The sequence below is a fragment of the Anguilla anguilla genome, chromosome 15, assembly GCF_013347855.1.
Source record: "Anguilla anguilla isolate fAngAng1 chromosome 15, fAngAng1.pri, whole genome shotgun sequence".
Taxonomy (NCBI): Eukaryota; Metazoa; Chordata; class Actinopteri; order Anguilliformes; family Anguillidae; genus Anguilla; species Anguilla anguilla.
In genome coordinates this window covers 334973-360683 of record NC_049215.1, presented here as the reverse complement: position 1 = coordinate 360683, position 25711 = coordinate 334973, and the positions used below count along the sequence as shown (strand labels likewise).

Genomic DNA, 25711 nt, shown 5'->3' with positions numbered 1-25711 from the left:
TAAAAACTGTCCCGGTTAATTGTGCTTTATGTTTGCGTGTTTTTTAAATCATGAAATACACTGTGGTGTGGGGATGGCTGGTTTAAGCAGCCACACCTGCCCTGGGTCAAGCTAATTAGACCTGGCTAATTAGATAATTGGTTAAGAATTAGATAATTGGTCAGGCTAATTGGACCGGGGACAGGGGTGGCTGCACCTGTGTGTAGCGAGGCAATCAGTGCACACAGGTTAAATCTGCCATCCCCACCCACACAAAGGAGAGCCTCCCTGTCATGACAGTGCAAACAATAAACAATAAACAGTGCAAGGGAAAAAGTGTTATAACAATAAGTACAAGTACTATATGTCTATTTGGTGTCCATGGGGGTCAGGATAACAGACAAGGTCAGTGGGGGACCCGGGCCTTGTTGATGAGGCCAGCTGCAGTCGGGAAGAAACTGTTCTTGTGCCATGAGGTTTTGGTCCTGATGGACCGCAGCCTCCTGCCGGAGGGGAGTGTTTGAAAGAGTTTGTGTCCAGGGTGGGAGGGGTTGGTCACAATCTTTCCTGCCCGCCTCAGGGCCCTGGAGGTATGCAGGTCCTGGAGGGATGGCAGGTTGCAGCCAATCACCCTCTCAGCAGAGCGGATGATACACTGCAGCCTGCCCTTGTCTTTGGCAGTGGCAGCAGCGTACCAGATGGTGATGGAGGAGGTGAGGATGAACTCAATGATGGCAGTGTAGAAGTGCACCATCATTGGCATTGGCATGTTAAACTTCTTCAGCTGCCGCAGGAAGTACATTCTCTGTTGTGCCTTCTTGGTAAGGGAGCTGATGTTCAACTCCCACTTGAGGTCCTGGGTGATGATGATGCCCAGGAAGCGGAAGGACTCCACAGTGTCGACTGGGGAGTCACACAGGGTGATGGGGGCGGGTGGGGCTGGGTTCTTTCTGAAGTCCACAACCATCTCTACTGTCTTTAGAGCGTTGAGCTCCAAGCTGTTTTGGCCGCACTAGGACACCAGATGGTCAATCTCCCACCTGTAGGGGACTCATCCCCACCAGAGATTACCCCAATGAGGGTGGTGTCATCTGCAAACTTCAGGAGCTTGACTGACTGATGACTGGAGGTGCTGCTGTTTGTGTACAGGGAGAAGAGTAGAGTGCTGATGGTCCGGGAGTCAGGGACGTGTGTTTCCCCAGCTTCACGTGCTGCTTCCTGTCAGACAGACATTAATAATATCAAAATTACAATATGATCAAAATAGTAATGGCAGTGGATTCTTGTAATCGTAGGTCAAGATTTAATGCTGGGCTTATTCTGATACATCGGTTCTGTGCAGGCAACGCTCAGTTCAACCCTCAGTATGGATGAGTCAATCACAATCTCCTACACGTTCATTCGCCGGTGTGCACGTTAAAAGCAGTTGCGCGCAGTGTGACGTACAACCATTCAGACCAAATTGGAACGAAATAAATATTTGATCTTCTTCTGTGGGACTCAGAAACAAATAGGTGCCTGGAGAGTAATTAGTTTGATGTCAAGAAATTTTAGAGCTTAAAAGTACTGTCCGAAATAATTTAAGTTGGCCTGGGTAAATTCCTAGTTTTAAATGGACTTCAATGGGGAAATTTTCGTTTTGGCACCAGCGGCTGATTAAACTGCAATACCTCGAGTAACCACTGGAGTTTATGAGCTTCACGGAGAATAGCAATCCCTGGTCCCCAGGTCTGGGGCACTCCGACCGTCACGGCATCCGTAGAGCAACAGGAAAAATGGCGGCGCAATCCAACGATGCTGAAGTTGAAAATCTGATTAACTCTGCTTCAAAAGAGGAGGTAAAAATTAAACATTTGATTAAACTGAGTTTCTGAATTACACCTTTAACATTGCAAACTATATACTCAACAAGTAAGATTGTATATGCAGTATTAGTATTCATATTGTATATGGTCATTACTGAAAGCTTTAATTGTCCCATGTGTTTATGGGCCTTCTTCCCTCAGAGCGAAGTAAGGCCTCGGTTACTACTTTTACACGGCGATCTACTGAAGATGCTGCTGCAACGGCGTATTTATTCGTTGCGTGTCCGTAAATATATTGCAGACAGTTACATGATTAACTATACTACTAACTGCTAAACTAGGTAGATTACGTTAAGTCGTATTATAGCTTTGACCCGTTTATAAAGTTGTATGTCTTAGCTAGCCAGGTCTAGCTGCATTACTCTTTCAGCGCTGCATGTCAACCAGCCTTAGTTGGCTAATAGTTAGCTAGTTAGATCAGTTGGAACGAGCCAATCGACGTATTTATATATACCTTACTGCCATAAATCTAACTCTATTTGGAGAAGTACACAACTGTGACTACCATAGTCTTACTTCCCATGTTTCTCGAGTTTAGCCGCTGTAGCCAGGCAGATGTAGTTAACTACAACAAGCAAGTTGGGTCTGTGTTATGTTAGCGAGTGACGCTATTTAACACGAAAACAGCAGTTAATAACAAGATTTCCCAGTATTTATTTGTTGCATTGTTGACGCTGAAGATAACGTTAGCTCGCTCTTGGTCGTTGTGGGTTATCAGTCTGTACATGGTAGCTAGCTAATGATGCTGTACCATGCAAACGCTATTACTGCGTTTATAACTGCAATAACTGGTAGTTGACAATATTGACGCTGAAACAATAACTTAAGTTTTTATCACTGTTTTTGCCAAATAGTGAGTGATTGCGATTGAGTTTGGTTTGGCTTTTCTGTAGGTAGTGAGCGCGACACACGGTTACGCTGTTGATGTGCCTTTATGCGTGCGACATGTCTTCTCTCGCCAACAGGGTAACGTTAGAATGAGCAAATCGACCTGCGGTAAAAAGAAAAGAAAAAAAAAAAAAAACTACATGCAAGAAAAATGTCTAAATAATTGAATGTGCACCGAAATGAATTAGTAGACAAAAATGTGTGTTTCTGCATCTATTTAATTATTTTTAAAAAATTATTCATTTCTGTATATATTTATTTACCGATTTATATTTTTTTGTCCTTATGATAACACGGGGGCTGTCAATCAAAGTATCTCCTTTAGCTCTTGAAAATTTAGTATATTATTCCGAGTGTGTTCTAGCGGGAATTGGATTCTTGGTGACCAAGAAAAACAACAACAACAAAAAAAAAACATCATGTCCCCATCTCTATAAATGTAGCCTAACAGCTGTTCGAGTTATGCTGTCTTTGACTGAGTTACGATATCAGACGTGTTTTTTTCTGTTGTATGTTTCTTAAGAGAAAATGAGAGGGTTGATACCCATGGAGGTCATGGGGACACATGGGGTCAGATTAGGGACTCTAGATGGTGTCAAAAACCATATGCATGTAGTGTCCTTTTGGGGAGACCTTTGACATTTTAAATGGTGTATAATACTTACAAAGAACTACATTTTACGCATCAGTGAATTTGACTTTAAGTTCAGCGGTTTATGGGAAATATGCTCAGCTAATTTGCTTTCTGTGTTGACATGAAGATGCTCCAAGTGAAAAAGAAACAGCCACCCGGTATTGATAATAAGCACATATTAGATTGGTCTGTATCATAGGCTATTTGCCTTGTAAAAGCTTGCTTGGTTGTTGACAAACAAAAGCAGCTTTCTTAATCGTTTTTGATGTTCCCAATAACTTAATTCATGGTAAGGCTGCATTCACACCAGATCAGGCAATCCGGCACTTTCCCGCAGGGTTGTGCGGAAGTGTGGGCGTGTCACAACATGGCCCATTTGTGTGACGTCGTGTTGTGAACTTTAACCCCCCGACCATTTCCTGTCCGCTAACTCAAACAAATGTGCACAAACTGAAGGAAGCTTCTTGCTATCGTTATTTTGCAGCGTAGACTGCAAGCCAGACGCAGACGTTGAAGCTGGGTACATGAAATAAACCAAGCGAGGACACAACTGGGAGAGTATCATTGTTTGGTCCATGAACTCCATAGTGCTATGTACAATAAACTAGCATGCAAGAACTGCTAAATAGCTAATCTTTTTTATCCAGCTTAATTCCAACGTTCAGAATTGATATCTAGCTAGTAACTATTGTTTCGGTACTTGTCCCATTACCCGGTACTGTCAAATCACGAACATAAAATCAAATCTTAGGAAATGAATCACATCAGTAATTCATCTGACAGTTGCTCGGTAAACAGCGGACTGCTACGTGGTAATTTGAACAACTTACGTGATTGGCCACCACAGCATGACTCAGGTTGCGTTACGGCAAAAGTTGATTCTGGTTCTACTTCCCGCAGGCCACTGCGTGTTTTTCTGCACCCCTTGCGGCCCCCACTCCCGCAGCCTAAATGCACTACCCCCATTCAAATGAATGGAAAGACTGCTGTTTTTGCCGCATTGCCTGATCTGGTGTGAATCCAGCCTGAGTTACAAAGTTGCCTGTGCCTCAATGTTTACCTACTGTCTTTTTCACGAATAAAGCCCCTTGTTTCATAATCTGAGAATTTGGCTGGTCTCACATTGGAACCATGTTTCCTTGATGTATGTGCAGAAGTAAACCTGTAAACACACATTACACAGCTTTTACTGGTACAGTTATTCCCCACCTCTATTACAACGGGTATGAATGCAACACCGGATTGCGTGTACTTTGGTTTTAATTGTATCCGACTCCATTAAGTTATAACATAACAATAACATAACAAGAACAGGCCATTCAGCCCAACAATGCTCACATTTTCATGAGAAAATTGTACCTGGTGCTCTGATTACCTACAGACCAGCAGTGTGTAAGTTGTTCAGTGTGTTGTGCAGTGCATGAGTTGTGCAGCGGCAGCAGTGTGTGAGTTGTACAGTGTGTTGTGCAGTGCGTGAGTTGTGCAGGGGCAGCGGTGTGTGAGTTTTACATTGAGTTGTGCAGATTTGGCAGTGTTTGAGCATGCTGTCTCATGCAGTCAGTGGTTTGAATGCAGCGACTGTGTTTGTGTCTTCCAGCCTCCTGCTTCTGTGACCATGGAGCAGCTCCAGAGGAGCCGGAGCCGGAGTCGCGATGGGAGTCGGAGTCAGAGCCGGGATCATAGCCGGAGTCAGAGTCTGGATCGGAGCAGGAGCCGGAGCCGAAGTAGAGGCCGGAGCCGGAGTCCCTCGGCACAAGGAGACGGTGACAGAATGAGCTGCAGTAAGATTGGTGAGCCGTGGTTTGGGGCACAAAGCTCTAAATGAACTCTCTCCTCCAGCTGGGGATTGGTTCGTAGTCGGTCGCCTTACGAACTGCACCACACAGTCTGGCTTTAAGTTAATTTTTGATCATAAATGGATGTGTCCACCACTGATACAGGGAAAATGACATATGACAATATATTAGTATAGTCATTCATTGAATAGGGGTTTAGTGGCAGTGAGTGCATGAGGGTTATGGGAGTTGAATAGGGGATGAGTGGCAGTGAGCGGAGGTGGGTTGTGGGAGTTTAATAGGGGTTGAGTGGCAGTGAGTGCTGGAGGGTTATGGGAGTTGAATAGGGGATGAGTGGCAGTGAGCGCAGGAGGGTTATGGGAGTTCAATAGGGGATGAGTGGCAGTGAGTGCAAGAGGGTTATGGGAGTTGAATAGGGGTTGTGTGGCAGTGAGCAGAGGTGGGTTATGGGAGTTGAGTAGGGGTTGTGTGGCAGTGAGCAGAGGTGGGTTCTGGGAGTTGAATAGGGGTTGAGTGGCAGTGCATCTGCTTCTTTTTGCTGTACTTTATCAGTCTGCCTTCATGAGTCACACCAGCACACACAGCGCTGCTGCTTTTCAGGCGAAAACGCCTCAGAAAAATTGTCTCTCTTATCACTAAATGTGCCTCTGCACCCATATTCAGTCTGTGTTACAGCGACTGTCCAGAGGTTTCAGTGCCCTTTATCTGTCTGTCTGTCAGTTGCAGAAAGCGGGGTGGGCGGCCAGGCTAGCCCGGCAGACGTGGGGAGGAGTGGGAGCTCCAGAGGGGGGTCCGGGCCCAGCGACTCGGACAGCGATACCAGCGGAGATACCGACAGCGAGGAGGGCGAGGGCCGCAGGATGAAGAGCAGCGTGGCCCAGATCAGGGTGAGCAGTGGGGCCTCAATGAGTGTGTGCTGAGTGCTGGCAGTGCTGGGTGGTAGTCCTGAGTGTGTGCTGAATGCTGGCAGTGCTGGGTGGTAGTCCTGAGTGTGTGCTGAGTGCTGGCAGTGCTGGGTGGTAGTCCTGAGTGTGTGCTGAGTGCTGGCAGTGCTGGGTGGTAGTCCTGAGTGTGTGCTGAGTGCTGGCAGTGCTGGGTGGTAGTCCTGAGTGTGTGCTGAGTGCTGGCAGTGCTGGGTGGTAGTCCTGAGTGTGTGCTGAGTGCTGGCAGTGCTGGATGATAGGCTGGAGTTTGCACTGACGGCATTTCTGTGTCTTTCACAGCGTGGGTCTGATGACGGCAGCAGGAACCGACGTAGGAGCTCCTCTGCAGAGTATAGGTACCTGTGAGCCTTTCGTCTCCCTGCTCTTCAACCCTTACACTCCTGCTTTCAGTGTGTGTTCTTTGTTCCCCTGGATATTATAAATTAGTTAGAATTATGATGTTATTGAACTATACAGAACACCACACAGGTAAATCCATACAGAATACCTCACAGGTAAATCCATACAGAATACCTCACAGGTAAATCTATACAGAATACCCCACAGGTAAATCCATACAGAATACCCCACAGGTAAATCCATACAGAATACCTCACAGGTAAATCCATACAGAATACCCCACAGGTAAATCCATACAGAATACATCACAGGTAAATCCATACAGAATACCCCACAGGTAAATCCATACAGATTACCTCACAGGTAAATCCATACAGAATACCCCAGAGGTCAAACGAGGTTATTGTTTGGTAAAAGTTCAGCATTGGTGAATGTAGTGATGGGTGTGTTCCAGACATAGAGAGCGGGGGCGGTCCCGGTCCCGGTCCAGGTCCAGGTCCCGGTCCCGGTCCCCTCACAGTCAGGACAGGGAGCGGTCTGAGGAGCGGGGGCGTCGTCACGGCAGAGGTTACTATGGCGCCGGGAGAAACCGTGACAGGTGAGAGGGATTGCATTCTGAGACTAAACGTGGGCCCGTCTTACACTCGGCCAGTGTGTCCCAGCCCAAGTATAGCAGCCCACTATGGTCCAACCTATAATTTACGTTACGGACAGTCTGCCCTCCGTCTGCGTTTCTCACCTCAGCTTTATTTGGATGGGGTTATGGGGAGAGACGAGATCACAGTACAGAGAGTACCCTGGTGGGGGGGGAGGGGAGCGAGCCCTGGGCCGCACGGGGTGGGGGGGAGCTGGCCCGTTCTGGGGCCCCCTCCTGGAGCTTCATCCTGGAGCTCTGTCCTGGGGCCCCGTCCTGGAGCTCCGTCCTGGGGCTCAGTTCACCGCCCTGAATGTTGGCAGCACTCTCGGGCCTTTGGTCATTGACAAACGTTTAAAATGTGCGCTGAAAGTATGGCACCGTCCCCATCCTGCCTACCTCCCACTAGGGAACAATGAGCAAGTGTAATATTCTAACAGCACCACAATGTGGTTCATGCCTGCTAGCACACTGTACTACTATTTATAAGCTGTTTACACACACTTCATACACACTTTTATAAATGGTTTGTGGGAAATGTTTGATCCGTTTGCACCATTGAAACAGGAAAAAAAAAAAAACCCCTATGAAGAAGTTGAAGAAGCCGCTGTAGACTGTAGGTGAATGGCTGAGCTAGATGTGCAGTTCTCCCCGTTGTGTAATTATTTTCTGCCCTGCTGTATTGGCTGTTCCCACCACGCTCTGTCTAATCAGGTCGAGGGGGCGGTACTCCAGCAGAGAGCGGTATCGGGAGCGCCGCTCCAGCTGGGACAGGGAGGCGGAGCCTCGGCGGCGGGGCCGCTCGGCCTCCCCCGCGCAGAGGGACGACCCCCCCGTGGAAGAGCCCCCCGTCAAGAAGAAGAAGGAGGAGCTGGACCCCATCCTGACCCGCACGGGTGGGGCCTATATCCCCCCCGCCAGACTGCGGATGATGCAGGCACAAATCACCGACAAGAGCAGGTCAGCCAAGATACTCCACTCCATTCCAACACTTACGAGACCACACTATCAAGCACCCTACAGTATAGCATGCCCTCTCTCAGGCAGAACATCTATACAACTTTAAAAAAGACAACCATTTCTGTAAATTAACTCGACTGTTTCCTTAAAACATCTCTAGTGACAAACATTAACAACCTGTTAACGTGCGAGACAGAAACTTTAATGATCACATAATGTTACATTGCCACGGTAGACATGAAACACGTCGCTGCATAATCCTAGCTTACCACTGACCACTTTCTGTGGAGCAAGTTACGCATCACAACTTGGAGTGCGCTTCTTTGTATAGAGGACAACCTTACTGCAGTGCCACTAGCCTTCTTTTCTACCCCGTGCAGTAACTATTTATTCATTCATTTATTTATTTATTTATTTATTATGATTTCTTTTTTGTTGATTTTCCGGAGTTTTCATTGGCCACAGTACAATGATGACATGCACCGAGAACAATTGCATTATCTTTAAAAAGTTATCTAGGGCACATGACGTCTTGTTGTAGACTTTTCGTTCACGTTCAAAGTTTTCACTTTGAAGCTAGCAACGCTATCAGCGGTTGTGCAAATGCACTACATGGCTAAAAGTGTGTAGACACCTGACATTTAAAATCTCATCCAAAATTATGGCCATTAATATGGAGCTGGTCCACCATTTGCTGTTATAATAACCTGCATTGCTGCAGGAATTTGCTTCCATGCAACCAGAATAGCATTAATGGGCAGAATGGGCACTAATTGGGCAATTAGGCCTGGCTCGCAGTCGTCTTTCCAGTTGATCCCAATGGTGCTGGATGGGGTTGAGGTCAGGGCTTTGTGCAGACCAGTCAAATTCTTCCACACCGTTCTTGACAAAACCATTTCTATATGGACCTCGGTGTGTGCCCAGGGGCATTGTCATGTTGAAACAGGAAAGGGCTTTCCCCAAACTGTTGGGGAAGCACAGAATCGTCTAGAATGTGATTGTATGCTGTAGCATTAAGATTTGCCTTCACTGGAACTAAGGAGCCTAGCCCAAAAAGGTAAACCTTTCTATAAATTTAGTATGAATTTATTTAATTAAATTTAATGTAGGCAGTTCTTACCAAATGGAGTTGGGAAGTGTGGCAAAAACTAATGTCAAACCCTGCATTTTTTTATTGGTAAGTAAATTTCCTTTTGAACACATTTGCATTATTCAAAGAGGTTTGACTGAGGTAACTGGAGCTGCGTTGCAATTTGGTGTTAGGAATGGAAAGAGATTTGGTTCGCCCCGAAAGAGATTCAGCTTGAGGCGTAGCACCCCTGCGGAATTGAGCTGAATATGAGAGGATGTCTTTAACGGAGGGGGAATGGGTGTTTTAAAGTACCTGCCTTATGCTCTCGGGAGTGTGTGAGAAGGACGTCTCCTGCCGGCATGCATTAATAGAGGTTAAATGCTCTGGGTGGCTCGGTGCTTTACATTACATTACATTTATTTAGCAGACACTTTTATCCAAAGCGACGTACAAAAAGTGCATATTATGGTCATTGGACACAAAACACAGGTTCAGTAAGTTACAATACTAATTTCGTACAACTACTTATAGCCAAGAACACAGTTCAGTGGACAAACACCTGAGGTCCATACGATTAACATGAGCTCAGCTTCTCTGTCCTCATTTTATTACCCTACAGTGCGTTCATTTAGCTGGTGCTTTTACCCAGAGCAACTGAGCTAGACCTGGCTAACAAATGTGTCCAGACCAGCCAGGGTCAGCAACATCAGTAAAGCACTAAATGCAAGTTAACTTGTGCAGACAGGCTTGGAACTATGGGAGGTGGAGGGAAAGGGGAAATGAGTGCGCGCTTCATCTTTCAGGATGAACCTCAAAATGGGAACATTGCTGTCGTCACACTAAATTTTGTTCCTGCATGTATACGGATGGCTAATTTAGAAAAATACTAAGCTAATGACAGGTTTCTCTAATTGCTTGAATGCCAGTGTGTATTTTCTATTAAAAAGGAGTGGTTTTCCTCTCATCTAAGTTATCGGGAATGATTTGTCCAAATTGTATATGCGCTACCCTGTTACGCATATTGTAGTCTGGGTATTTGTGTTCCCGTCAGCAGCAAAAAACGTTTTTTTTTGGGTGAATTTTCCTCTGAGGTCTTACTTAGCCAAGCAGATAAAGAGGTGGTGAAGCCCCTGCAGCAATGTGTCCTCGTGATTTAAAAACTCGTGCCTCATTGAAAGTGGTTACGTGTAGTCATTCCATTTCTCAGTTTACATTTTCATAAAAACCCTTATTTTCAAAAGACACATTGTGTCTGACGTTACGTTTTTTTTTGGTCATGCTTCTTGTGGTTCTTTGCAGTCTGGCTTTCCAAAGAATGAGCTGGGAGGCACTGAAGAAGTCCATCAATGGTCTCATTAATAAAGTCAACGTGTCCAACATTGCCAACATCATCCACGAGCTTCTGCAAGAGAACATCGTGAGGGGCAGGTAGGTGCTAGCCCTGTTAGCTTCCCATTCTACAGAATCCTTACAGCGCTGGCCCTGTTAGCTTCAGGGTAAATCCCATTCTACAGAATCCTTACAGCGCTAGCTGTGTTAGCTTCAGGGTAAATCCCACTCTACAGAATCCTTACATTGCTAGCCCTGTTAGCTTCAGGGTAAATCTCACTCTACAGAATCCTTACATTGCTAGCCCTGTTAGCTTCAGGGTAAATCTCAATCTACAGAATCCTTACATTGCTAGCCCTGTTAGCTTCAGGGTAAATCTCAATCTACAGAATCCTTACATTGCTAGCCCTGTTAGCTTCAGGGTAAATCTCACTCCATAGAATCCTTACATTGCTAGCCCTGTTAGCTTCAGGGTAAATCTCAATCTACAGAATCCTTACATTTCTAGCCCTGTTAGCTTCAGGGTAAATCCTATTCCAGAGAACATCCTTACAGCACTAGCCCTTCGGGGTGTCGTATTCTGCAACTCAAAACTGTTTCGGTCTCTGTCTGAACAGTGCACAGCTGGTGTGTTTTTGCCTTTTGATGAGTTGTTTTAAAAATAAAATGTTTTTACTGCTTAGCTTTTAGAGTGGTTTAGTGCAGTGCATTGTGATCCAGAGCAGTTTGTTCCGGGGTGCATGTGCATGTGTATTGTGTAATGGATTGTGATCCAGAGTGGCGTGTGCACGCTTGTGCACGTGTTGGGCAGTGCATCCATTGCTTTGCATGTATACACGTGAGATGATGTGTGTCCTGCAGTGTGGTTCATAGCACTGTGTGTGTATGTGTGTGAGAGAGCGTGTGTGCGCGTGTGTGTGTGTGTGTGTGTGTGTGTGTGTGTGTGTTGTGCAGTATATTGTAGTTCAGAGCTGTGAGGGTGCAGTTTGTGTGTCTGTCCTGCAGGGGGCTCCTCTCTCGGTCGGTTCTCCAAGCTCAGAGTGCATCCCCCATCTTCACTCACGTCTATGCTGCTGTGGTGTCCATCATCAACTCCAAGTTCCCCCAGATCGGAGAGCTCATTCTGAGGAGACTCATCCTGAACTTCCGCAAGGGCTACAGGAGGAACGACAAGGTGAGGCAGAGCTAGCCGCTGCAGGGATTTCCACTGCAAAATCCACACTAACGTGCTCACTGTAAAATCCCCTCTAACCTGCTCACTGCAAAATCCACACTAACGTGCTCACTGTAAAATCCACACTAATGTGCTCACTGTAAAATCCCCACTAACCTGCTCACTGCAAAATCCACACTAATGTGCTCACTGCAAAATCCACACTAACATGCTCACTGCAAAATCCCCTCTAACCTGCTCACTGCAAAATCCACACTAATGTGCTCACTGCAAAATCCACACTAACCTGCTCACTGCAAAATCCACACTAACCTGCTCACTGCAAAATCCACACTAATGTGCTCACTGTAAAATCCCCACTAACCTGCTCACTGCAAAATCCCCTCTGACTTGCTCACTGCAAAATCCACACTAACGTGCTCACTGTAAAATCCACACTAACCTGCTCACTGCAAAATCCACACTAACCTTCTCACTGCAAAATCCACACTAACCTGTTCACTGCAAAATCCCCTCTAACCTGCTCACTGCAAAATCCACACTAACGTGCTCACTGTAAAATCCACACTAACCTGCTCACTGCAAAATACACACTAACGTGCTCACTGCAAAATCTCCTCTAACCTGTTCACTGCAAAATCCACACTAATGTGCTCACTGTAAAATCCCCACTACCTGCTCACTGCAAAATCCACACTAACGTGCTCACTGTAAAATCCACACTAACGTGCTCACTGCAAAATACACACTAACATGCTCACTGCAAAATCTCCTCTAACCTGTTCACTGCAAAATCCACACTAACATGCTCCCTGAAAAATCCCCTCTAACCTGCTCCCTGCAAAATCCCCTCTAACCTTCTCACTGCAAAATCCACACTAACGTGCTCACTGCAAAATCCACACTAACGTGCTCACTGCAAAATCCACACTAACCTGTTCACTGCAAAATCCACACTAACCTGCTCACTGCAAAATCCACACTAACATGCTCACTGTAAAATCCACACTAACGTGCTCACTGCAAAATCCACACTAACATGCTCACTGCAAAATCCCCTCTAACCTGCTCACTGCAAAATCCACACTAACGTGCTCACTGTAAAATCCACACTAACGTGCTCACTGCAAAATCCACACTAACGTGCTCACTGCAAAATCCCCTCTAACCTGCTCACTGCAAAATCCACACTAACGTGCTCACTGTAAAATCCACACTAACGTGCTCACTGCAAAATCCACACTAACGTGCTCACTGCAAAATCCACACTAACGTGCTCACTGCAAAATCCACACTAACCTGCTCACTGCAAAATCCCCACTAACGTGCTCACTGCAAAATCCCCACTAACGTGCTCACTGCAAAATCCCCACTAACGTGCTCACTGCAAAATCCCCACTAACTTGCTCACTGCAAAATCCACACTAACGTGCTCACTGCAAAATCCACACTAACGTGCTCACTGTAAAATCCACACTAACATGCTCACTGCAAAATCCACACTAACGTGCTCACTGCAAAATCCACACTAACATGCTCACTGCAGAATCCCCACTAACGCGTTCACTGCAAAATCCACACTAACCTGCTCACTGCAAAATCCACACTAACGTGCTCACTGCAAAATCCACACTAACGTGCTCACTGCAAAATCCACACTAACATGCTCACTGCAAAATCCCCACTAACTTGCTCACTGCAAAATCCCCTCTAACCTGTTCACTGCAAAATCCACACTAACGTGCTCACTGCAAAATCCACACTAACGTGCTCACTGCAAAATCCACACTAACATGCTCACTGCAGAATCCCCACTAACGCGTTCACTGCAAAATCCACACTAACCTGCTCACTGCAAAATCCCCACTAATGTTAATGTGCTCACTGCAGAATCCCCACTAACGCGCTCACTGCAAAATCCACACTAACCTGCTCCCTGTGAAATCCCCACTAATGTTAATGTGCTCACTGCAAAATCCACACTAACTTGCTCACTGGAAATTCATCACGGCATATTTCCACTGTAAAATACTCACTGCAGATTCATCACGGCATAATTCCACTGTAAAATGCTCTCTGCAAATTCATCATGGCATATTTCCACTGCAACAAGTTCACTGCAAATTCGTTGCCAGAGTACTTGCTGCAATGTCACTGCAAAACTGCAATTTCTTCATCATTTACTGCTCTCTGTGGGTGGCAGTGTAGTATAATGGGTAAGGTGTTGGTCTTGTAACCCAGAGGTTCGATTCCAAGGTAGGACAATAGTACCGCAAACTCGTCAACAGGACAACCTGCAGTTGAATCTGAGACCTTTCTCCTTCTCCTTTTTCAGCAACAATGTCTGACAGCATCCAAGTTTGTGGCTCACCTCATTAATCAGAATGTGGTAAGTGTTTGCAGTCCCTCTGACCTACACGCATGAGGGGATGATTCACACGCGTGGCAGGTTTTGAGAAAAAATAAGTGCTTTTTCTTTGTGGGAAGAAAGGCATGCTAACAAGGAGAAACCTTAATGTGCAATTAGGCATTATAGTTACCCAGCATCTGTGCCTCAACCCATGAGCTGCTGACACGTATCAAATAACATTATAATGCAAATATTATATAATTAGGCATTATAGTTACCCAACATCTGTGCATCAACCGATGAGATTCTGACACGTATCTCCTCCAGTCACATCAGTCAAACTTATTTCAGGGGAAATTATTGGTCAAGTTGCATGACCACCAAGTTTTATCAGTTTTACTAATTTTACTGCTAACTTTTTTATGCTCTGTTGGAGGCTATGCCATAGAAGGTCAGTCGATGTCTCAAATTCCCATGTTCGTGTTAAAGTAATGTTTCACACTCTTGACACGGTTATAACGATAATATTTTGTCTATAAAGTTAGTATTTTATATCGGTAGCTACAATATTGGTTCGTTTCATGTTTTTTCTTTAATTTCCGTGCGATATGAGTTGAATTTACATGCTTTTCCCACCTCAGATTCTTTGTATGCAACACTGATTTTTACTTGGAAAGTTTTTAATTTTAATTTTAACATGATTGAATGTGTGTGGCGGTATTAGCATTAGCGGAAGCAGCCCTAATGATTGAATGTAAGTGTGTGGTGGTATTAGCATTAACGGAGGCAGCCCTAATGATTGAATGTGAGTGGCGGTATTAGCATTAGTGGAGGCAGCCCTAATGATTGAATGTGTGTGGCGGTATTAGCATTAGTGGAGGCAGCCCTATATGATTGAATGTAAGTGTGTGGCGGTATTAGCATTAGCGGAGGCAGCCCTAATGATTGAATGTGTGTGGCGGTATTAGCATTAGTGGAGGCAGCCCTAATGATTGAATGTAAGTGTGTGGTGGTATTAGCATTAGTGGAGGCAGCCCTTATGATTGAATGTGTATGGTGGTATTAGCATTAGCGGAGGCAGCCCTAATGATTGAATGTGTGTGGCGGTATTAGCATTAGCGGAGGCAGCCCTAATGATTGAATGTGAGTGTGTGGCGGTATTAGCAGTAACAGAGGCAGCCCTAATGATTAAACATAAGTCTGTGGCGGTATTAGCATTAGTGGAGGCAGCCCTAATGATTGAATGTAAGTGTGTGGTGGTATTAGCATTAACGGAGGCAGCCCTAATGATTGAATGTGTGTGGCGGTATTAGCATTAGCGGAGGCAGCCCTAATGATTGAATGTAAGTGTGTGGCAGTATTCGCATTAGCGGAGGCAACCCTTATGATTGAATGTGTGTGGCGGTATTAGCATTAGCGGAGGCAGCCCTAATGATTGAATGCGTGTGGCGGTATTAGCATTAGCGGAGGCAGCCCTAATGATTGAATGTGTGTGGCGGTATTAGCAGTAGCGGAGGCAGCCCTAATGCTTGAATGTGTGTGGCGGTATTAGCAGTAGCGGAGGCAGCCCTAATGATTGAATGTGTGTGGCGGTATTAGCATCAGTGGAGGCAGCCCTAATGCTTGAATGTGTGTGGCGGTATTAGCAGTAGCGGAGGCAGCCCTAATGATTGAATGTGTGTGGTGGTATTAGCATTAGCGGAGGCAGCCCTAATGATTGAATGCGTGTGGCGGTATTAGCATCAGCGGAGGCAGCCCTAATGATTGAATGCGTGTGGCAGTATTAGCATTAGCGGAGGCAGCCCTAATGATTGAATGCGTGTGGCGGTATTAGCATCAGCGGAGGCAGCCCTAATGATTGAATGCGTGTGGCGGTATTAGCATCAGCGGAGGCAGCCCTAATGATTGAATGCGTGTGGCGGTATTAGCATTAGCGGAGGCAGCCCTAATGATTGAATGTAAGTGTGTGGCAGTATTAGCATTAGTGGAGGCAGCCCTAATGTTTGAATGTAAGTGTGTGGCAGTATTAGCATTAGTGGAGGCAACCCTAATGATTGAATGTAAGTGTGTGGCGGTATTAGCAGTAGCGGAGGCAGCCCTAATGATTGAATGTGTGTGGCGGTATTAGCAGTAGCGGAGGCAGCCCTAATGTTTGTGTTCTCTGCGGTGGATGCTCCACCCCAGGCCCATGAGGTGCTCTGTCTGGAGATGCTGACCCTGCTGCTGGAGCGGCCCACGGATGACAGCGTGGAGGTGGCCATCAGCTTCCTGAAAGAGTGCGGCCTGAAGCTGACCGAGGTCTCGCCTCGCGGCATCAACGGTACGCCCCACAGCCTTTGTATAGCGCCTTTCATTTCGGGAATCTCACCTCAACCACCACCAGCGTGTATCAAGCAGCCTGTAGCGGGACTGATTGATGCCACTGACATCCCACCAGTATGCAGCTCTGAAGGACACTGCAGCCTTTTTTTATATCTGCTGTTCTATAATAATGGTTCCTTAACTTTCAATGTGTCCTTTCTGTTTTTAGCAATTGCTGTTAATGCTTTTTCTCTGTATTTTATTGAATTCTTTCTTTGCTTTCTCCTGCATGTTTCTATAAATTTTTTCACTAGTCATCTTGTTGTATTGATTGTTTCTCTGCAGCCATATTCGAGCGTCTGCGTAACATCCTGCACGAGTCAGAGATCGACAAGCGCGTGCAGTACATGATAGAGGTGATGTTCGCCATCAGGAAGGATGGCTTCAAGGACCACCCGATTATCCCTGAGGGCCTGGACCTGGTGGAGGAGGAGGACCAGTTCACACACCTGCTTCCTCTGGAGGACGACTACAACCAGGAGGATGTTCTCAGTGAGCTCCGCCCCCTGGGCTGCCCTGCCCACAGCCCCCACCCCTCAGCTCCGCCCGCAGCCCCCACCCCTCAGCTTCCCCCACAGCCCCCACCCCTCAGCTCCCCCCACAGCCCCCGGCCCACATCGCTCAGCCCACAGCTTCCCCCACAGCCCCCACCCCTCAGCTTCCCCCACAGCCCCCACCCCTCAGCTCCCCCACAGACCCCCCCCAAGCTCCCCCCCGCAGCCCCCCCCCCCCTCAGCTGCCCCCACAGGATCTCTGGCCAGTCAGTAGTATTAATCAACTAATCAGTTAACTAAATTGAAAACCCTGTGGAGAAAAAGCATTGGAAATCTGCCAAGGGAACCCAAGGCTCCAAAATTCTGACTGACTTTTAGGGCTACGAACTGCAACACTCTTTTAGTCATGTAAACTGAACTTCCGATGCCAAGGTCGTATTAGCTTTTATTAGTGTTTGTTTTGCTTGCTTGGTGGCCATTTTCTCTGTGTGGCTCCAAAGACAAATGTGTTTAATGTACATTAAATGAAATGTCCATTAGAGACTGTTTGGGTGTCGCGGTTATTGCTAGTTATTGTCGTAATAATGGCAATGCTTAATGCTAACACTTATTGAATGTGCTGTTATGGGAAATTGACCCTGAGTACATCTCACTCGCAGTGGCTTAATTGCTGTAGAATGTGTGCTCCCTAAAAGCAACTGCTTTTTTTCCCCAGATGTCTTCAAGATGGACCCTGACTTTCTGGAGAATGAAGAGAAGTACAAAGCGATCAGAAAGGGTGAGGGGAAGTTGGGCACGCACGCTTCCAGCAGCGGCTGTTGGCTTCCAGCACCGGTCGCTTCACTGTCGTCTCTTCTCCCTTTTGCACTTTTAGTTTGAATCAAGCGGGTAGTACGTGATGCTTTCACCACACGCATCACAATGCTGCCTGTTTTTAGCGGAAAGAATGGCGGCATTCTGAACAGAGCTCGTAAGGGACTGAGCGCCGTGCGAAGTTCACTGTCGGGTTGAGCCTCAGCCGTTCTGTCCCTCAGTGCTCTCTTTTCTGTTATTAAACTGTGGAGAAAAAAAAAAATGAATCTTGATCTTGGTTAGCGAAACACGTTAATGTTTACGTGATTGTGATATTTCAGATGGAGTAATAATAATTGTCATAATACTGATGAACCCTGCATTTCTCTGATGTGCAGAGATCCTGGACGAAGGCAGCTCTGACTCGGGCTCAGGAGACGAAGCTGACGGCAGTGATGAAGAAGAGGGCGACGAGGAGGAAGAGGCGGGCGAAGACGGTATGTGCACACTGTGTCGCAGTGAAATTGTGTTTCTCTCCATGCTTCTTGTTCTGCAGTCTCTGGGAGGGGCCTGCACACTGCTAATTGCTACAGGATGGAAACCTCCCTCGCAGAGATTCAAAATGACTCTCCGAGAGACTAGCCTCCTGCAGGAGAAGTGCCATTTTCAGCGATGCACACTATGGACATTGTGGAGCCGATGTCAATTAAGCGATATTAGCCTTTTGATATTGGCCGGTGCTGATGCCTCCCTGTTTTGCACTCAAACAAATGACACTGCAGCCCAAGCATCTGCATACATGGAGCTAAGAGATGAGCAGTGTCAACTTACAAAGAAAAAGTATCAATTTATTTACGTAACAAAGTATGTCCATTTTTTATGCTTTATTATGAAGCAGGGTCTAAAGAGTCGTGGTATAGCTTTGCTTGTGAGTTTGACTGGTGAAATAAAAAAGATAATTTAATATGTACTAAAAGATGTTCAGTTGACTGTGATTGGGCTGCTGTTTGAGCTTGACATTTTCACTTCATTTAGAGCATCAGTGATCCATGAATGTTGGGTCATCATATCAGCCATGATCTTAGCCGATTGGGTGATACCCATAAGTTTGTTTTAAACTATTTTCGTCTGATTCTCATGCTGATAATGTTATGCACCTGCAGTAGTTTACTCTTTCTCCTCAACATTCTCCCCTCATGGTCTGTATTGGCTCTAATTTTTGTTTTGCAGATCAAGAGAAGATCACCATTTTTGACAAGACTGAAGTGAACCTGGTCGCGTTTCGTCGCACGATATACCTGGCCATCCAGTCCAGGTGTGTGTGTGGCGCAGATGTGTCAGCAGGGACTGTGACGTGGCCACGAAGGCGTTATTAGAGGGCGCTGGTAAAGGTCTGCTCCGAGCCTAAACTGAGCCTTCAGTCAACATTCAGTTCCTGCTGAAGAATTTCTTGCCCTATTAGACAAACATGTTTACGTTTTTTGGAGTTTTACATTGGAACTGGTTAGACGCATAACTTTTTAGAGTGGCCTAATAAGACATGTACATTTAGAGTGGCCCATAAATAATGGGCTGGCAGTGGAAACCTGAAATAGAGGTGTACTTATACTGTAGTCTGAGGGGTGTAATGGGGTGTGTTGTCTGAGGGGTGTAATGGAGTGTGTTGTACTGTAGGCTGAGAGCTGTAATGAAGTGTGTTGTACTGTAGTCTGAGGGGTGTAATGAGGTGTTGTACTGTAGTCTGAGAGCTGTAATGGGGTGTGTTGTGCTGTAGTCTGAGGGGTGTAATGGGGTGTGTTGTACTGTAGGCTGAGGGGTGTAATGGGGTGTGTTGTACTGTAGTCTGAGGGGTGTAATGGGGTGTGTTGTGCTTTAGTCTGAGGGGTGTAATGAGGTGTTGTACTGTAGTCTGAGGGGTGTAATGGGGTGTGTTGTACTGTAGTCTGAGGGGTGTAATGGGGTGTGTTGTACTGTAGTCTGAGGGGTGTAATGGGGTGTGTTGTACTGTAGTCTGAGGGGTGTAATGGGGTGTGTTGTGCTTTAGTCTGAGGGGTGTAATGAGGTGTTGTACTGTAGTCTGAGAGCTGTAATGGGGTGTGTTGTGCTGTAGTCTGAGGGGTGTAATGGGGTGTGTTGTACTGTAGGCTGAGGGGTGTAATGGGGTGTGTTGTACTGTAGTCTGAGGGGTGTAATGGGGTGTGTTGTGCTTTAGTCTGAGGGGTGTAATGAGGTGTTGTACTGTAGTCTGAGGGGTGTAATGGGGTGTGTTGTACTGTAGTCTGAGGGGTGTAATGGGGTGTGTTGTACTGTAGTCTGAGGGGTGTAATGGGGTGTGTTGTACTGTAGTCTGAGGGGTGTAATGGGGTGTGTTGTGCTTTAGTCTGAGGGGTGTAATGAGGTGTTGTACTGTAGTCTGAGGGGTGTAATGGGGTGTGTTGTACTGTAGTCTGAGGGGTGTAATGGGGTGTGTTGTACTGTAGGCTGAGGGGTGTAATGGGGTGTGTTGTACTGTAGGCTGAGAGCTGTAATGGGGTGTGTTGTACTGTAGGCTGAGAGCTGTAATGGGGTGTGTTGTACTGTAGTCTGAGGGGTGTAATGGGGTGTGTTGTGCTTTAGTCTGAGGGGTGTAATGAGGTGTTGTACTGTAGTCTGAGGGGTGTAATGGGGTGTGTTGTACTGTAGTCTGAGGGGTGTAATGGGGTGTGTTGTACTGTAGTCTGAGGGGTGTAATGGGGTGTGTTGTACTGTAGTCTGAGGGGTGTAATGGGGTGTGTTGTGCTTTAGTCTGAGGGGTGTAATGAGGTGTTGTACTGTAGTCTGAGGGGTGTAATGGGGTGTGTTTACTGTAGTCTGAGGGGTGTAATGGGGTGTGTTGTACTGTAGGCTGAGGGGTGTAATGGGGTGTGTTGTACTGTAGGCTGAGAGCTGTAATGGGGTGTGTTGTACTGTAGGCTGAGAGCTGTAATAGGGTGTGTTGTACTGTAGGCTGAGAGCTGTAATGGGGTGTGTTGTGCTGTAATCTGAGGTGTGTAATGGGGTGTGTTGTACTGTAGTCTGAGGGGTGGAATCGGGTGTGTTGTACTGTAGTCTGAGGGGTGTAATGGGGTGTGTTGTGCTTTAGTCTGAGGGTGTAATGAGGTGTTGTACTGTAGTCTGAGGGCTGTAATGGGGTGTGTTGTCTGAGGGGTGTAATGGAGTGTGTTGTACTGTAGTCTGAGGGGTGTAATGGGGTGTGTTGTACTGTAGTCTGAGGGGTGTAATGGGGTGTGTTGTACTGTAGTCTGAGGGGTGGAATGGGGGTGTGTTGTACTGTAGTCTGAGGGGTGGAATGGGGGTGTGTTGTACTGTAGTCTGAGGGGTGTAATGGAGTGTGTTGTACTGTAGTCTGAGGGGTGTAATGGAGTGTGTTGTACTGTAGTCTGAGGGGTGGAATGGGGTGTGTTGTACTGTAGTCTGAGGGTTGTCACTGTAGTCACTGTTCCTGTAACCTATGGGGATGTAATGTGCTGTGCAGAGCGCTAACTCGCCCAGCTCTTCTCCAGAGGTACGCCATAGCCTCTCAGCTGTGCTGAATCGATTAGCCCCACTAACCTGTCCAGCACAGGCCCATAGCCTCTCAGCTGTGCTGAATCGATTAGCCCCACTAACCTGTCCAGCACAGGCCCATAGCCTCTCAGCTGTGCTGAATCGATTAGCCCCACTAACCTGTCCAGCACAGGCCCATAGCCTCTCAGCTGTGTTGAATCGATTAGCCCCGCTGACATGTCCAGCACAGGCCCATAGCCTCTCAGCTGTGCTGAATCGATAAGCCCCAGCACAGGCCCATAGCCTGTCACAGCTGTGCTGAATCGATTAGCCCCAGCAAAGGCCCGTAGCCTGTCTCAGCTGTGCTGAATCGATTAGCCCCAGCATAGGCCCATAGCCTGTCCCAGCTAAATTGATTAGCCACACAGGCCCTTAGCTCACTGAGTTAGACTGCATTAGTGCTGGTGGAACATGAGGAGAAACGCATTGTGGGGGAAAATGTATTTGTCAGCGTGTTTGACAGTAAAATGGCATGAGGAAGCGTATGGTCTGTACAGCAAGGCTGCAGTTTGTGTTGTATTGATTTGCTTGTGATGGCTGGAAAAGGTTGGGGGGTTGGGGCACAGGCTGGGAAGTGTGCAGACATGCAGAATGGGCCTCATTCACAAACCCGTTTGAGTGTAAACTGTGTAACAATGTTTGGGCAAACATTTCCACATTCGTCATTTTTGTCTTATCTGGATTTGTTCATGGCTGTTTCCTTATGCTAATCATATGAAGAGGATTGCACATAAAATTTACAAACCGAGCATTCATCATCTCATACACCTGGGATATGCACAAAAGGTCTGCACATGCATCATGAATCCCATGTAGGGGCATTTTTAAGAACAAAAGTAATTATAATTTAAGAGGTTTTGTGAATGACTGGAAAAATTATAGGAAAAATTACTGTTGTGATGAATTGCAAATGTGTGTACATAAGTGGTGCTCATAAGGCATATGATTAAATTATCATGTTTAATTTTGTTTCCACAGCTTGGATTTTGAAGAATGTGCTCACAAGTTAATAAAGATGGACTTCCCTGAGAACCAAACGGTACGTTTACCCTGCTCTGTTAGTACGTCCACTGTCCTAGCTGTGTTAGCACGTCCGCTGTCCTAGCTGTGTTAGCACGTCCGCTGTCCTAGCTGTGTTAGCACGTCCGCTGTCCTAGCTGTGTTAGCACGTCCGCTGTCCTAGCTGTTAGCACATCCTCTGGTCTAGCTGTTCTAGCATGGCTCCTGGCCTAGCTGTGATAGCATTTCTTAGCCTCAGCGGCTGCTTGCAAGGCACTGTCATTTCACAGCATAAAGCACTTTACTGAAGCCGTGTTGCTTGTAAGTGTTTGTTTAAGAGGGTTAAAGAGTTTTTTGGTTTCTTAACTGGCAGCTTTACCATGGGGGACCTACATTCGTAGCAGCATTAGATTACATCATTACATTACAACATAACATAACCATTTTACATTACATCATTACATTACAACATTACATCACATCATTACATTATCTTAAGTCATATTACATTACATTACATCATTACATTACAACATTGTTACGCTACCATATTACATTACGTCATTACATTACATTATATTGCGTCATTAAATTGCAACATTACATCACATCATTGCATTACCATATTACAATTACAACATTACACCATTACATTACATCACCATATTACATTACATTCACATTTCTGATGCTCTTGTCCAGCATGATGTACAGTACTGGAGAATTTGAGTATTCCTCTCAGGAAAACAAAATGTGACACAGAGGCCCATTTATATTAAAGAAGTATAATTTCACCTTGACACATGACAGTTTTTACGGTAAAACCAAGTACCCCACTAATGTTATGGACACTAAGTGTTTTCACTTAATTTTGTAATGTAGATTACAGATAGTCAAGTTAATTATTTAAAATTGAAAGAAAAATGACATCATAAAACTATGCTCCAGCATTGTGCTGAAAATTGTAGGCTAAAGCTGGCAATAAGCGGGGTTGGCGGCGAAACTTGCGCGTGTAAACAATGATGGCAGAGAGCTTGTATGTAGAGAGCACGGAACGTGCGCTCGTCTGTCCCGTGGAATGGAGCTGCACTCTGGTGGATGCAGGATTGAGACTGAGGGTATGCGGGTTTGTAGTGCACTGGATTACTACACACTGCGTTAGGTTGGGGGTTGTCAGTTCCATTCTTTTAGTGCCTTTAGTGCCTGTGTGTGTGTGTGAAGGTCATTTTTGCAACCAGCTACCCCTGGCCCAATTTAGTTGATTACAACAAAACTAGTTTAACCATTGAGTAGACCATAGTAAAATATTTAAATGTCAGAACACAAAGTTTACCAGCTGTCATTCCTGGGTATATGAGGAAATTGGCTAAAATTTCAGGTCATGTAATTATTGGGCTGACTAATGAAATAAGAGCACAGGTGTGAGTGGGTATTGTCTTGTTCACTCCTATTTTCCCTTCTGTTTATAAGGGGATGAGAAAACTAATAAAGAGAACTTGGTTACAAGGCTAATAAACCAGAAATATTATAACCAGCGATATCATGGCCTCCGTAAGTGTGGTTTGGCAGAACTGGCTTCCGCCACTAGAAGGCGCTATAGTAGCATGTTGTGGGGAAGCTGGCTGAATGACCTTGTGTCTGAAGGTCATTGGTGCCTGTGGGAGAGTGAGGGCTGAGTAGGTGAGTAGGGTAGTGTGCGGCGCCTGCTGTGGGGCGGCGGTGCAGGCTGTTTCCGGGCTCCCGGTGCGGCGCCGTGTGCCGGCTCCGCAGCAGACCAGCTGGTGCATTTTGGGTTGTGTAACCGCCCTTGTGACGCTACGCCGCTGTGCCTGGGGAGGGAACAGAGGTGATACTTCAGTCACCAAGCAACCGGATGCTGATTGATTGACATTTTGGGCATTTGTGCCAATTGTTTGACATCTGTGCTGCCTTGACAGTTTCCCGTTTCTTAAACGTCTCTGCCTTTTCTGAAACGGTTTGGGGGGGACCAGGGCCTGAACTGGATGTGTGGGAGATTTGTAGAACTCGGATACTCGTAATGCAGGAAGGCAGTAGACTGGTGTTAAATTAATGACAAGAGCTTAATATACAGAATTTGCTTTCCAACGTATTTTTTAAAAACAACTTCATATTCAGTCATATAAAATGCTATTTAAAATGTAGCCCTAATGGATATCAGGTTTTTAAATGTATGCTGTCAAACTGAAACACAGTAAACTGGTTTGGAGATCAACCTTTCTGACAAGAAGCAATGTGAAATTTGCCTGAAAGTCAAATGTTTGTGCACAAAATCTATTTGCTGTAATAGCCGCATTTTTATGTTACAGGTGAACACATTTCTGGGAAATTATATGTAAAAACTGCAGAGATGAAACGGATTCCTTTGTAAACTTAGTATATAGTTTGTAGGAAAAAAAAAAGTGTACTTATGATCAGAAATGTTAACAGGCTGAACAAACTAGAATAAAATGTCATAGCAATCAACATGCATCTCCTTTTGCATTATGGAATTCCTTTGGGGCCAGTATGGCCCTGTTAAATCTGAACCTAGCCCTGTTAAATCTCAGCCGGTAAAAATAATTTCTACACACATTGAGAGGCATTGAATAGGCTCGCACATAAATGCGGAAAATGTGGTTTTGAAGGATACTGTAAATATCTGTGGAACATCTCTCCACACGATTACACCACATGTCCCAGGGTGCCTATCCTTTAGCTGTTACCCTGCTGCGCACTTCTGCAAACCAGTCAGCGCTTCCTGGCCTTGGAGAATTAAAGTGAGTTAAGAGGTATAAACCCTTCCATCCGTTCTGTGCTGTGCTAATGGGTAGCAAATGGAGGGCATTATACTTAAGCCACTTTTTAGAAAGAGCAGCTGCTGAGCAGCGTGCTCTCCATTAAAGGCTTCTCATCCCGGCATTAGACCAGCTCTGCTTTCTTCGTGGCATCACAAGCGCTAAGCTGAGGACAGTGCTGCCGTCCACCTCTCTGAAAACCGTGGCAAACTTAGACGGGCGACAGTCCTGTTCAACCCGTCCAGGATCGACCCACGGTGGTAGATATGAGCCGTGTTCTTCTGGACCGGAGCCAGGCCACCGAACGTGTCCCATCAGCTGGTGCTGTTTGGACCTTGGGTCAGACAGGGAGGGGGAAGGGGCGAAACTTCAGTTTATTTGCATTTTAAATTGTCAGTGTTCAAACACATTGAGCCTGTCAGTAAGAGAACCAATGTTCCGGCACTTTGACCCTTCCCCAGATGAGTGTGTTATGCACTGTGACAGTAAATGCAAATAGGGTTGTCTTCCTATTGTCAGAATACCTTTTTGAAAGGATAGAATTTTTCCCCCTTCATGTAAGAATAGTGATTTGACACACTGGTGGACTTGTGGGACTTGTTTTTGCTTGTTGTCTGGTGCCGTTTTGTGCAGAAATGGTAATGAGCCCAGTGCATTCTGGGAGTTGTGCGGGGCCGTGTCTGAGCCTGCAGTGAGTCTCTGGGGGGGTGGAGCTTGTTCT

The 25711-nt window shown here is 46.0% G+C and overlaps 1 protein-coding gene across 2 annotated transcripts in view; it reads left to right on the top strand.

Moving 5' to 3' along the window:
* The first annotated feature begins 1647 nt into the window (after nucleotides 1-1647).
* Nucleotides 1648-25711, top strand: part of cwc22 (CWC22 spliceosome associated protein homolog) — a 37000-nt gene continuing 12936 nt past the window's right edge. Inside the window, exons 1-15 of one of the 2 annotated variants that reach the window (XM_035393578.1) lie at nucleotides 1648-1817; nucleotides 4964-5156; nucleotides 5889-6049; nucleotides 6386-6441; nucleotides 6900-7043; nucleotides 7794-8039; nucleotides 10411-10539; nucleotides 11446-11614; nucleotides 13950-14003; nucleotides 16149-16284; nucleotides 16611-16817; nucleotides 17535-17597; nucleotides 18010-18108; nucleotides 18842-18926; nucleotides 22175-22235. In XM_035393578.1, coding sequence (XP_035249469.1) covers nucleotides 1671-1817; nucleotides 4964-5156; nucleotides 5889-6049; nucleotides 6386-6441; nucleotides 6900-7043; nucleotides 7794-8039; nucleotides 10411-10539; nucleotides 11446-11614; nucleotides 13950-14003; nucleotides 16149-16284; nucleotides 16611-16817; nucleotides 17535-17597; nucleotides 18010-18108; nucleotides 18842-18926; nucleotides 22175-22235 — 1950 coding nt within the window. In that variant the 5' untranslated portion in view covers nucleotides 1648-1670. Of the gene's footprint in view, nucleotides 1818-4963; nucleotides 5157-5882; nucleotides 6050-6385; nucleotides 6442-6899; nucleotides 7044-7793; nucleotides 8040-10410; nucleotides 10540-11445; nucleotides 11615-13949; nucleotides 14004-16148; nucleotides 16285-16610; nucleotides 16818-17534; nucleotides 17598-18009; nucleotides 18109-18841; nucleotides 18927-22174; nucleotides 22236-25711 lie in introns of both variants that reach the window. The other variant, XM_035393577.1, reaches the window with a different exon arrangement.